The sequence below is a fragment of the Anguilla anguilla genome, chromosome 13 (assembly GCF_013347855.1).
Source record: "Anguilla anguilla isolate fAngAng1 chromosome 13, fAngAng1.pri, whole genome shotgun sequence".
Classification (NCBI taxonomy): Eukaryota; Metazoa; Chordata; class Actinopteri; order Anguilliformes; family Anguillidae; genus Anguilla; species Anguilla anguilla.
The window spans coordinates 13,309,251-13,323,723 of record NC_049213.1 but is presented as its reverse complement, the minus strand read 5'-3'; the positions used below and the strand labels follow the sequence as shown (position 1 = coordinate 13,323,723).

General features: G+C 41.7%; 1 protein-coding gene across 3 annotated transcripts; it reads right to left on the bottom strand.

The window, feature by feature from the left end:
• Positions 1-5,112: 5,112 nt before the first annotated feature.
• LOC118211958 (chromobox protein homolog 5-like) lies at positions 5,113-12,619 on the bottom strand. 3 transcript variants are annotated; one of them, XM_035389570.1, is made up of 5 exons: positions 12,467-12,619; positions 10,351-10,571; positions 9,072-9,291; positions 8,035-8,132; positions 5,113-6,731 (listed from the first exon to the last, which is right to left on the bottom strand). In XM_035389570.1, exons 2-5 carry the CDS (start codon positions 10,491-10,493, stop codon positions 6,590-6,592), a joined length of 603 nt encoding a protein of 200 aa, XP_035245461.1. In that variant the 5' UTR covers positions 10,494-10,571; positions 12,467-12,619; the 3' UTR covers positions 5,113-6,589. The 3 variants fall into 3 exon arrangements, with proteins under 3 accessions (XP_035245461.1, XP_035245462.1, XP_035245463.1); XM_035389571.1 differs by lacking the exon at positions 12,467-12,619 and adding an exon at positions 12,081-12,153; XM_035389572.1 differs by lacking the exon at positions 12,467-12,619 and adding an exon at positions 11,875-12,032.
• Between the last annotated feature and the right edge of the window lie 1,854 nt (positions 12,620-14,473).

Below are 14,473 nucleotides of genomic sequence, written 5' to 3'. Positions count from 1 at the left end.
CAGTCATTGGACCTCAACCTGCTATGAAAGGAAAGGGAAAATATGCATAGCAAAGATAGTTTTCCACGCAACAGCTGCTGTCTATAATTCAATTGGCTTCACTATAACTACAACAACATAATATTCTAAAAATCATTATTATTATTATTATTATTATTATTATTATTAATAGTAATAATAATAACTATTAGGTTATAACTAGTAGGTACCTGTACCTATTTAGCCCACCTCCAGTTTTGTATTTGAATTAAGAAGAAAAATATAAATATGTTTTGTGCGGTGTCTACTTTTTATTTTACGCTCTGAAACAATTGTTTCTTAATAGGATATCATTTAAATTTTAAAAATCAGTACTTTCAAAAGCCTGGGAAATGTAGTCTAAACATCACCTCCATAGCAAAATGTAGTAGTGTAGACAAGTTAGATTGGATCGTTACAATGTTCATTTCAAATGAAAATAGATTTCTGAAAAAGTAATGTGCTGAAATACATTTTTAAAGGGTTTTCTATCAATAATTCATAAGGTGGGGTCATTCAGAAAACCGATTTTGGATTTTTCACAGTTAAACAAAAACCTAATTAATGAGAGAGGTTAGAGGAGAACAGGCAGAGCTAACAGAAAGGCCACAGTAGCTTTTCAACAGCAGTGGTGTGTAGCAATCCATCTCTGAATGTACAGCACCTCAAACCGGATGGACTACAGCAGCAGACCAGCATGCTGGGGATTCTGCTTCTGCCAGCTAAGAACCTGAAGATGAGGCTGCAGTGGGCATGTTATCACCAAAACTGGACAATCGAAGATCCAAAAAACATTGCCTGGTCTGACATTGCCTGGTTTTGATTTATGCTGCAACATGTAGATGGATATTGAAGAATAATATTGTAGGTAGGGTCAGAATTTGGCATAAACAGCCTGAATCCATGGATCCATCCTTCCTTGTGTCAACAGTACAGGCTTCTGGTGGTGGTGTAATGATGTGAGGACTATTTTCTTGGCACAGTCTACCCTTCTTCAAATGGATACGTCCAGCAGGATACTGCATCATGTCACAAAGCAAGCATCATCTCAAGCTGGTTCCACAAACATGACTGTCCTCAAGCCAATAGAGCACCTTTGGGATCAGGTGGAGTGGGAGGTCCGTGGCATGAATGCGTGGTCCAAAAATCTGCTGAAGCTGTGTGATGCTATTGAGTCAGCATGGACCAAAATGCCTAAGGAATGCTCCCAGCACCTTGCTGAATCCATGCCCTGGGGGCAAGAGGTCCTACCCGGTATGGGTAGACGTACCTAATAAAGCGGCTGGTGAGTGTAAATACCATGAAATAAAAGCTGATAGTCCATACTTCTGTCTCATATTCATATTTTGAGCTCAAATTCAAATGCCTTAAGTATATAGCAAAAATAGCTAATTTTGCTCTGCCGTCACCATAACATTGAAGGGTGCTGTATAACACAGTTTCATGTCTAATCCAAAGTACTGGAAAACAAAAATAGTGGCACTGTCCTAGTCCTTACGGACTGCGCTGTAAAAGCATGTACATACCTACATGTGCTGAGTGCCTGCACTACAAACACTGCACCAAAGGAGGTCAGCTCTTCCCGGATATCTGGATTTCTGAAAGTCCAACGTAGTTCACAAAGTCTTTCCTCTTCGCCATAAGTTCAATCGTAAAGAGGTGAACGAACGCACAGCGCGTCCCCCCCCGGGGACAGACGGCCTCGCTGCAGGAAGCGTGTAAGCGGGCGCGCCGGGGCCCGGCCCGCCACGCGCGGTGCCAGCCAGGCACGTCTGACCCTCCTCCGTGGCTGCGTGGTAATTGGTGCCATTGATCACCGAGCGCTTTAATGGAAATGGATGCGGCCTCTCTCTCCGCACACAAGGGGACGCGGAGAGATGATTTATCCACCTGCCGCACGCCGCTAATTGCTCACATTATCAGCTCGCTATGAAGCACCGGAGAACTTTCGCTATTAATGCCTATTAGAATGCGAGTGGGAAGCAGCGCCGCGGTGGGCGGCGCCTCAGTCGGCCTCTCCTGCAGGAGAACCTACAGCCGAAACGCCGCAGACGACGCAGGCGGGAGCCCTGATCAAAACGTGACACTCCATTCTGTTTGAAGCCCGAGAATTGAGACACAATAAGGGAAGAACAGTCCCTCGGTCTAGCATTAGATTTTTCCCTATGGGTTTGTACGCCACGATATTTCTGGAATCATCTCCCTGTTAGGTCTGAATGCAGCAAACTGAAAATAGTCCCGCAACCAGTGCAGAATCAATAAAGAGAGAAGGGGAGAGATAACGAGCGCCTATCTCCTCCAGCGCCGTGCTAGGATTGCTCAAACGAAGGGACGGCTCGCGCTGAGCGATGAGAGGAGGGCAGGCAGGCAGGCAGGGGATCAATGGAGAGCTTTCCGTCTGCGGCTAGCCTTCCCTGCAGGCCCACTTCGGTGGGGCTAGCTCTCGCCCCAGTCATTAGGAGATGGCCTGTGCGGGGACACCCCCGCGGCGCCGCCCGGCTAGGCGGTGCCCGGGAGTCGCGCCCGCCGCTGGCTCGTCCCGGGCCGCCACGCGCAGCCATTCGCGAGCGCGGGCTAGCGCCGGCCCGTCTGACTCTGACTGACGCCGGGGGGGAAGGTCAGCCCGCTGCCCGTCCCGAGCCACACGGCTAATGGCAGCACAGCTCCGCCTCGACTCTCCACACAGGGCAGCCGCCTGGCACCGGCGCTCTGGAACCAGCACACACTCCACGGGCACTTTCTGCACTTACTGTCTAACTACACTTGCAATTCGCTCGCCATTCATATAGCCATTACCCACAGAAAGCATACTGATATAGCATCAGAACAGACTTACCCTCACAAAGACATAACATTTCTGAGTGTTTTCTTTGGCATTAACAAGTTAAACTAGTTTATTGTTAAACATTTTAGAATTTTCTACAATTTCATTTCAAAAACTGAATGTAATTGACAGTGTTTTCACTGAGATAATGTAATTATATTGATATACGCTCAACTTTCTTCATTTAAGAAGAGCGGTTCAAGATTTAAATGTTCTTCTATGCGGCCTTCATTAGTGAAATGCTTTCATAAGCTGATTGCAATCTTTCATACATTAAACCACCAAGGGTATACAGGTTAATTCGACAAATTACCACTCAGAATCATAGTCTGTGTTCATGTTGGCTATAAACAGTACTTAACTTGTGGCAGCAAGTCAAAAAAGTAATGGACATTGAACTGGTCCTTAGGAGAACTGACAGTCACCTTAATGAATTTTTTTCACTTAGTTCTAACAGGGAATAATCAGAGGGTTACAGATAGAGATGGTATCGTAGTACAGAAAGCACCATAGCAGGAAATCAAACCCTTGGCCACACAAATAGATTTGCATATGCGCCATGTGGTCACCTGAGTAATATTTTTTATTACTCTATTACTAATCTAGAAATAGATGCACTCTGGGGGGGTGGGGGGGACGCTGGCATCCGATGGCTTTGTCACTAAAGATGGATGGAGGACAAACGATGCTCTCTCAGGAGGCGTCAGTCCCAGTGTCCTCTCACTCAAGTGGTCAGAAAGAAACAAACCGATTCATATTTTAATCCATGTGCTCGTTTCTAATTAAATGCATCAAAACTGCCTCCAATGAGTGAGGTCAAAAGCAATATAAAAAATAAAAAAAACCTGTCAGTAGACACATTGGACACAACAATCCACAAAACATGGCTGCGATGTCATAAATCAAGGAATGATGGGAAACCGAGCACTGAAGCCAACAGTATCTTAAATGAGGCAGAATTCACACCAGTTCCAAGCGGCCTACAGGATTAAATAGTTTAGGTTTCACGTGCCGGTGGTTGGAAGTGCACAACAAACGGCTGATTTATCTCACACTTTGTGCTCCTGAAAGATCAGTAGCCGTTCAGCTCCACCTTCTGGCGAGCTCCTGTTCCTATTGTTTGTACTCACTATAACAATTCAGTCATGTCCATTAACTTACACACTGGAAAACTGCACTGCTCATATTCATTTCAAGTAAAAAGATGAAGATATTTCATATATTTCTGGCACAGATCTAATGATGGAGGTCCTAAGGTCTGTTTTACAGTTTAGTCATTCTTCAATATCCATTTTGTTTATGTTTGTTAACAAATTCAACAGTGGAAAGGGACCCAAAAACAAACAGATGCCGTAATCCTCCATGATGTGATATCTGCCATCTTTGTATGCAAACTGCAATACAATACTATGAAGGCAACACAATCCCATCACGCTAGATCAAACACTAGGAGTTGGCCCAAGCAGCATTTAAAACAGGGGCCAGTAAACCGTGTAAAAGAGTACTCACTCGAAGGTCATTTAAGGCAGAGTTGGTATTTGGACACCTGGAACCTGTAGAACTGAGCCAAGGAAGACTGGCAGGACCCAGCAGTTCTGTAGGTGGGCATTTATGCAACTTAATCATGCCCTTAGTTTCCACTAAGGGTGGCACTATCGACAATAATTTTACCTACGATGGCATGAGATGGGCACATAAGTCAAAAGGGGAAATGGGCTTCAGAGCCCTGGCCAGATGCTAAATGTGTGCAGGGTAATAGCAGCTGAGCACCAGAGGACCCACTCATCACGCGTGCATTGCAATGCATTCTGTGAATCGCTCTGCATGAACAAATCTGGGAAGCGAGTAGACCACCGTTTAGAGTTGACTGTGTTCCGCACCCCCAAACAGGCGACGGGCTGTTGAGGACTGTTGTCCAAATCACAGCAAAAAAAAAAAATTTGCGGCAGGTCTCCAGGCTATATAAGATGTGTGCACGCAAAATGCGTAATTCGGGTAAAGTTTGGGACATTGGCACCCTCTGCTGGGTATATTCCAAGAAACAAAAGATTTTCTAAGACTTGCAAAAACTGCCTTTGAGCAAGGCCCCACATTTCGAAAAGCAACAGGGCTACTTGTCAGTTATTGACAAGCCCTACAAAATACTTGAATTACTTAATTTGAATTAATTTTCACGGTCTATATTCAGTCCTGCAAAATCTGAAAGTCCAAATGTCCAAGGGAACGTTGAACACAAGAATGCAAACACTTTCTACAGGACAGACGCCACCTCTGACTTAATGACAGACAATTTATTTCGCTGTTAAAAATGAGGTTTACTACAATTTGATAAGAACATACAAAATCAAAAGTGCCAGGCAGTCTACGTGTGGACACTTCCAAAGACATAACATGAATATTTTAAAATGTCTGAAAGATATGTCAAAGGGTCCAGAGGATAGCAGGAGGGCATACACATCATAAAAAAGGGAAAAAAGATGGCAACACTCAAACTACATATTGGTACAGGTATGCCTTTTACTAATCAGCACCATTAATCAACATCGTATATTTCTAAAAACCCTGTTGAATCTGTCACAGAAAAGGGATGCTAGGACAACCTGAAGTGGCACGCCGCATAGATATTCAAAATGTGTAGAGGTCGCTCAGTAAACTCACACACCATAGATTATATGTTCAGTTTATGTACACAACTTTATCGGCTCCTTTTCAGAAAAGGCCACTAGCGGGCGTGGCAAATGCATGGTTCGACGTGGCCATTTTCACGCTGAAATTGCAGTTTAAAAGCCGTAGTTTAAGAATCCCACAAATTCGTGAAATTCCAATGGACACGGTAATTATTATTGCTTTTCTAAAGGGCCAAAGACACACGGCACTTAGCATCTTTCAGACGACAGCAAAGCTGACGATTCAGAACTAGGCCAGGATTTACCCTTTCCTCCTGAAGCTGCACACATCAAAGTAAGATTTCCTGCTCATCAACAGCTTTTCTCTCCATTCTGAAATATGATTTGATATTGTCTTGTGTCACACTTAGTTTCAGTGCTCTCAAAGTATGCAATGTAGGGAAAACCCTGAAAGAAGAAGAAAATACTCTCAGTATAGTACATAAGTACATAAACAGTATAGTACATAAGACAGAGGAAGAAGTAATAAAATCTAAAGCAATTCTATCCCCCAGGGTGTTGATGGGCAGTACTCTCCCAGAATCACTGACAAACCAGTCGACACCAAGAAAATATGCCACAAGCACCCCATATTTCCCTTTCTACACCCATGCGTCCAGTTAAAAGATGCATAAAAGTATACCTCGTCCCCAAAACAAGATCGCTTGCTTCTCAAAGGTCACACACAGTCAAACTCAGACACGGTCACAATCTATTCCTTGTGTATCAAAAGAAAGAACGAGATTACAAGACAAGAAAACTCAGAAAACTTCAGTCATCAAATGTCCATCCCAACTCTCAGAACAAAACTGTAAAGCCACATGCTTTTCGTCCTCTAATACAGGCCGTACAACAAAATGGAAAGCTGGCCCTTCAAATTGATTGCAACACATCTCAACATGGGACGGAAATATACGGACACTGTAAAAGAGCAGCATCCTCTGTTGTTGGTTTGTTTTGAGTCTTTTAAAAAACCTGTCTTTTCCGTTCCAGAGGGCGGAGCTGAGCGTGTTACACGTCCGTCTCCGGGCAGGTTACGCGCTTGGGGCAACTCCATAGGCTCCTTCGGGCAGCTCCACCCTCACGCAGTCACGGCATCCTTCTCCTTCTTGTCTCCATCCTCGTGCCAGGTGAGCCTCTCCTCGTAGAACGCAATGACGATCTGCGGACACTTGTGATTGGCCTCTTTCGCCAGCACCAGGTCAGCCTCGTCGGAGTCTTTCCTGTGTTGGGGGAAGGAGGATGAAGTTGGTGGATGGCAAACAGGCAAAAGGTCAAATACCACATTATCCACAGACGTCTGGTTGGATGAAACCTCCACACTTTTTAGCTTTTGTTTTGCCTTGTTCCCTTGCCAATTGAAAAACTGATTCTGCAATTCTTTAAACAGAACAAATATACAGTCCTTCAGAAAGTATTCACCCCCATGAACTTTTCACATTCACTATTCTATTTTATTTGAAATTTTAGGCTGCCTTTTAAACATCTGGCCAGGTACAGCAGATGAAAACTAGCCATTCAGGCTAACTCTGGCTCATTTACAGTTTGACTGTTGATTGGTGTGCATTGTCCCTGAAAAATAAACCAATAAAATAAAAATAAGAAAATAAACATTTTGTCCTGTTAAACCTTAAAATTTGAATGCATTAACCCCCCAGTGTCAATACTTTATAAACAGACCTCTGGCAGCAAGTAACTGTTCATGTATGAACTTTGCACATTTAGGCATTTGAATTTTTTTCCCATTCCTGGATGCAAATTTGCTCCAACTATGCCAAATTAGAGAGAGAGTTTTGGCGGGCAACCATTTTGAGGTTCTCACAGATTTTCAATGGGTTGTTCATCTGGGTTGTGGGTGAGCCATTCCATAATACTGATATTCTCGTTTTTCTCATATCAAAATGCTGCCATCACAATCCTTGACGGTAGGAATGGTGTTGCCTGGGTGATGGGATGTGTTTTGTCCGTTCTGATACAATGGACTTCATGGTGCTCCTAGGCTGTCCAAAGCTTTGCCAATTTTTCCAATTTTTGGCAACCTTCTCTGGCTTTTTGCCTCCTAACAGCAGCTCATATTTCCAGCAGCAGTTCCTTGGTCTTGACAGCATAACTGATCTGCTGTTTCAGTTGCAAGACCTCACAAAGTCTTTGATATTTATTCTGCAGTCATGTAATTGAATACAGGTGGATTCAAAAATCAACACAGGTCAAAATGAGACCTCTTGAGAAAACTATACTAAATACTTAATTTCAGTTGTACCTTAATTACTTGTGTAGCACAGCTAAACAAGAAATAATCAATGAGGGCAAAGCTTTTGTGAAGGCGCTCTATAATGGTCATAAAGAATTATGGAATTATTATTCTGTGAATAAATCATGAAAACTATTTCACGAAAGTTACTGCTGAAAGGGAAAAGGTGCTCATTCCCCATGCCATCCCCACACAAATGAGTCCAATATATTAAATATAATAGATATACTATAATAAGCTATCATTATAAAAAATCATTTCTGTATCGCATTCACCATTTCATGAGGAACATGAGATCCCCGCAGGAGTCTGTGGCACCAATGATCTTCTCCGGTTCCAGACCCCTCTCGAACCCGCGTGCAATCAAACAGTCCTACGCAGAGAAAGACAACAGCCGAAAAGCCCTGTTAGCGCATACTACTTTCCCTGCAGTACCTACAGTCACAGTGCGCCAAGCAAAGCGTGCCTTTTCATTCTGGGAGAGGGGGGGAAAAATATGGTATTTCACAGACAATTTTCCAAGGACCCTTTTTAAATGAATGATCTTGTATACTTTCGTTTAAAAGGTCCAGGATGCCTTAGCATCGCGCCATCTCTGGATGCAGAAAAATCAATACACTTTTTTCTTTTCCGAAAAGAAAGCCTTTCTTTATTTGGGTGCAACGTGTGGAGTTTGAGACTGCTGTTGAGTCTAATGTTAGTGTACAGCAGCACAGTGTTACAACGTTATTACACATTGAACGATCTGCAGGTTTAACTATACGATGGTAAAGCCTAGCTTATGTTGCTTTCTTTTGTGTTGTCTGGTGGTCTAATGTTACCACACGAGACAACCTGCTCTAACCTAGTGACAAGGCATGGTTTATACATGACGCCTCAAACAGATATGAATATTAATTAGGGCAGGATACGCGCCCACCCTGTCCTTATCTGCTGAACAGGTCACAATAATCTAATAGAGTTTATTAAAATGTAATGCTTATAATCAGGTTCAAAACTTTTTAAAAATATTAAGAAAATAATCAATTGTCACTTCTGGGAAATATAACCACCGCTCTAATCAAGTTCCAAGGACCTTTAAAAAAATAGTTTTTTAAAGTTAAAGCTAAGGGGCTTGGTTTTTCATTGTACAGGATATGTACGGGTACGAAAAATCCGCCTCCTTCCTAAACCCACACAAAGCATCTTCTGCACTCAACATTGTCCAAGTTCTCAATGTGTTCAATGGCTGGCAGGAAGCCTGAGCAAACAAGCAACATTCACAGGTAAACACAGTCAACGTCCATGGTCTTCCTATCCCTTTTGGACACACCTCTTTTTTCTTCTTAAGCTTGGCGCCCTCCTCTTCTTCAGTGGAGTTCTTCCTCTTGGTGGCAGAGGACCGCCCCACTGACGATGCCGCGCTATTGGCCTGGGCGCCATCTCCATCTCCATCTCCATCTCCATCTCCGCCCTTCTTGTAAGTCTTCAGGAAATTGCCAATGAGCTCAGGACAATCCAGGTTCTTTTCTGGCTCCCAGGTGTTGTGTTTTCTGCAAAGATGTGTAATGTTAGCCACTCAGGTCACGCATTTGTATAATACTTTCGCAGTTTTTCGTTTACTTACCCCAGGGGTGCACAACTCCGGTCCTGGAGGGCTGGTCTGCATGCTGGTTTTTGCACCAACAAATTACCTTAGTTTTAGTTTTACGAAAAGCTCTATAAAGTACACTGGTTCACTCCTTTACTAGAGCACAATAAAATCTTTAGGATATACTTGCAGTCCATGGCTGTAGCTGGTGCTTATGCAAATGTAAGATCAAGATATGATCAAGCCAATTAAATAATTAAGAGCAGAAGATGGCATTAAAACCTGAAATGGGCTAGCCCTTGTTGGGCACCCCTAAGTTACACTATAGGCTGCATTGCAGTTAATGCTACGTAGTGAGTCCGTTGGTGGCACAAACGGCTATAGCAGAAACAAACACATTGATGCTGCAGCACATTCTCACCACGTTTCTTGGTTATTTCCTCTTGCATATATGATACAGGCTAATTGCTCCCGTTCTGTGCACACAGAAATCCCACTGCATATCATTCCAGTGATAGAGAACTATTTGGCAGCAGTGCATCTGTAACACTGCCCCTCTGTGTCAATTAAACTGAATGTGCGTCCTAATTGCTGATCCTCTCAACTAGATAAAACCCCAAGGATATTATCTATTTGTTTAGCAGATGCTCTTGGCAACAGCAACTCCATGTTTTTTTTTTTTTTTTTTAATTGACCCATTTCTATAGTCGAATAACTTACAGAAGAAATTTAGGTTTAGTACTTTGCTCAAGGGTACCACAGTGAGGCCACGCCTGGGATTCTCTCTCCAATTTTCAAGCCCAAGGTACAAGCCGAGTTCTTCAAACACTGCACCCTACTGCTACACTAACGTTTTTTCCAAGGAGCACATGTTCTCCTATGTTGCAAAATTTTGGAGCACTCTAATGCATCCCAATTAGTAAACCTGCTCCTAAATTATTCATTCAGCTAGCAAAAAAAAAAAGTGTTCAGGAGCAAATGCTCCTTAAATGGAAGCACTGTAGAACCATGGAATGCTTACTCTGAAAAACCTTTCCACTTGAGGAAGTACTCCACTCTCCCCTTCACCACCCTCCGGTCCAGGACTTTCTCCACCACGTATTCTTCCTCCTCCTCCGAAGACCCTGCCTCGTCTTCAGGCCGCCTCGGTGTCTTCTTTCCCATGGCGGGCCGCTCTGATTCGAAGCCGGGGCAACACGGGAAGCCGCTTTGATGGAGGAAAGCCTGCGCTCACGCAAGACACTAAGAACAAAAACAAAACAAACAACAACAAAAATACACTTTGGTTAAGGCCAGTTTGTGCTATTGGTGTCACTTCAAATCTTACGAACGGTCCATCCCCGAACATTTTGCCCTGCCTTAAACTTGTGGAATCAGACTTAAACTTTACCTAAGGAGTCAGAAAACTAACATGGCAATAACACAAGAAGGGTCTAAAACCCAATCAATTGAGATATAATCACATTTTGCCGTCAGGAAACTGATATAGACTCTCAAAGAGTAGACTTAAAAACAATCAATGTCATTTAAATTGCTTAAGCGTAAATGATAACGGTCCTTTAGTATGCACCCTGTCCTTGCCAGAGAAGAATTATCTGTTTATGCATTCTTATTTTTCTCCAGGAATGCATTCTGGCTTTGCCAGTAGACTGTTATCTCTGGGTACACAGTATATTCTAGCTATGGGAGTAGATAACCATTATTAGTGTTATATTAGTGTTATTTTTGTGATTCACACATTTATATAGTTTATGTAAAACAAAATATTCTTGCATTTGTATAATGCACAATCTTCTTGGGAAAAGGACCGTAGAGTTGTTGATGCTCACGCAGGTGAAACAGCAGTCCCTAATTCACCTGCGTGAGCATCAAGTACTTACAGCTGCAGATGTGGATGGTCAACATAAGAGTCTAGATAACACTTGGAAAAATTGCCTGATGTCACAAATGTGCCCTTCCGATGTAAACTTTTTAATATTGTGCCCTGAAACGAATTATGTTTTAGATTGGTCTTTCTCGTACGTCAGGACCCCCGGTGTTGTTAGATCTTATACTAATTACCGCTTTAACCTTAAGCTGGTCAACCGTCCTATTATTCGCTAGAATGACTGCTCCTCCCCCTCTGCCACTAAACCGTACATTCCAACCTGGTTCCAACCCCCTCACCTCCTCCACCCCCACCACACCACCACCAGTGAAAAGACAAGAACTATTTCCCATGCCACATGGACGCATGCCTTTCGACAGGTTGTGCTTCAATTGCCATGTTTCTAAAGGTTGTTCATTTGCCCAGCCCATGACTAGCTATCAAGCGACGAACTGTTGAAAATGTAAAAGCTCATGCATTTTCCGCGAATCTCATGAGAATTGTTGCACAATAGCACATACGTGTATACTTGTGCATGCAACTATGTACACCATTGTCACAGTTGAAACACCTGAACACACTTGACTAAACAAGGCCACTTATCTCGCTGTGTATGCTATTAAGTTCGCATGGGTCCCCCCATCATTTGGTAGTCACTATGATGATGCTATAACTTACGTTCGGTACATGGGCAGCTATAATTAGCCAGCCAGTCAGCATTAGGTATAGGTTTGTGTACAGCTAATGTTACTTTGCTACCAACAAAATGGAAACGGTCAGCATTAAGTTTCTGCTTAATAGTTACAACAAATATATTTTTACAGACCGCATTACTATTGACGATTTTTGCTATCTACATTAAAAGAAATCGTGAGTATATATACCAATTAGCTGTACGAAGACAACAAACACACATGGCTGCAATGAAATAAATCTACTGCAGGAAATCCCTCCTTCTTCCTCCTCGATGATTTGTGAATTCGTTTAGGTTTTGCGTCACCCAGCCCGATTTCGCCAGCTGATTGGTCTTCCCAACCGTCACTCAATCTACTTCCTTCACTTGTACTCACCCTACCTACTTTCCCTTGTGCAATCCTCGAGCCCCATGTCTTTTTCTGTACCCATTCGAAACATCTGTTCATAAGTAATGCTTTGAACACGTAAGGTTGCATGCCAGTTTCATCAATGGAGTGTATTAAATCTGTAATAATTAACCGTACTGTCTCTCCCATTTACAGGTGTGTCCAGTCTAGAGATTAATTCAACTCACCTAAAGATGACGGTCCGGCGTGACCTGCTCCTTGCCACTTCGTCCCCTAGTCTCGAATGACTAACTGAGGTTTCCTTTTCTCCCCACTCCTGGCCACATAGATACGCGCCCGCCAAAATACACAATGGCGGATCGCGCATGCGTACGAATAGTTCATTGGCCCCTGCATCATAGAAGATAATGTTATCAGTTATTTTATGCATATAAATAAAACAACAAAAGCGGTGCAACAAGGCGTCTGTTTCATGAATGAACATGGCTTGCTCAGTGTTTCACATTGTCAAGCCCATTTCCTGATGTTAATTAGTGTCTGCGTGCGTGCATATATATATATATATATATATATATATATATATATATATATATATATATATGTATATATATATATATGTATATATAAAATAAAGAAAATAGCTGTTGGAATGTCTTACACTTAAAAGAAATAGGACGGCCTGTGAATTATATTATAATATTATAATACAGTCCAGGCATGTCCTTTTGGCAGTGACACAGAATTATATAACTGTTTAATTCATGTTAATTTATGTTGTGTAATTGCTTAAATTGTAAATGGTGAATGATTTTAATCTACTTATCCTGTTGTTTAAAAGCAGGATCTAACTTGGTATCCCAAGTAAGACTGAAATCAAATTAAGGTCAATAAATGATCTCATATTGGTTATTAAATGTGTGTTGTAATGCATTCCCTTGTGTTAGACCAATGAGTTCTCATCAAGAGGCTGAGCCTACTAACCATTTACTACTTTTCCAACATTAACATCATGTTCCACCTTGTTTTTCCATTTGGTTTATTTGCAGTCTGTAATCATCCATTTCAGCTGTCTTTCTCCTGTTGCTGAAGGGCCCTGATTACAATAAGCTATATGCCTCATGCTAAACTGCTTCAAATGGCATTCACTCTAAAAACTGTACGGTGATGGACACAAAAGATAGATATCGTGTGCTACCATCTCTGATAACAGCAAACAATTAGTAGGAGTACCATGGGTGATTTATTTTTACCTAAATCTTCAGTCTTTTTAAAAAAAATCATGTCCTTATGGCCAGTTGTCTGTGTTCACAGTAACATCAATTGCTATAGCCCTAGATCCATTTTGTGCTAGTAGCTGGTTGCAGTGGACTTGGTTTGATTTACTTCAAAAGAAGGACAAAGTGGAAACTATTTTTTCTCCAGATAGACTGATACTTTAAAATGAAGGTTCTGCATGAGTGTTTTCCTCAGTTACTTTATGTCCTTACCAAATTCCCAATCATGACATTTAATCACAAAATCTTCTGAATATAAGTCATAAAACAGGTGGCATTTTAAGACTGTTGATGAAATAGCATTATAAATTAAATGAAATAGTATTATTATTATTATTATTATTATTATTATTATTATTATTATTATTATTATGTTCAAATTAAACTGTAGTGATACTGTTGTTGCCAAGCCTGGAATAGGGGTATTTACAGGCAAAAAAAAGAACACGTTAAGTAACTCCAAAGCGTGCTTGTTCGGTGATGTTATTTTACCAGAGGCTGTACATATAAACCTGTTCATGTAATACTGTGTATTCACGATTATAAACATAAATTTCCATTTATATTGTGCCTGTACTTCTTTCCTTGAGTGCAGGGACCTCAGGGTACATTATGCCATAGGAAATACTTCCAACTGAAAATAAGTTTTAAACAATCTTTTTGGAAATATAATAAGGTGATATTCTCATGTACCTCTGAATGCAAAATGTGACTGTACAATAACCTTTTTTTTCTCACACAAAAATTGCCTGGGCCAATCACTAAAAATGAAGTAATTTCAAAATAATTCCAGCAAGTGAACTATTCATTTTAGAATATGACTGGTGGAAATGCTTTGGTTGCTTATAAAGCCTGCTATTCATATTACAATGTTCTATGCTGTTTCACACTGAAAACAGGCCATAAATTCATTTTTCAACTGGATGTTCAGTTTAGCACCGTTTCAACTTGAGAATGCTT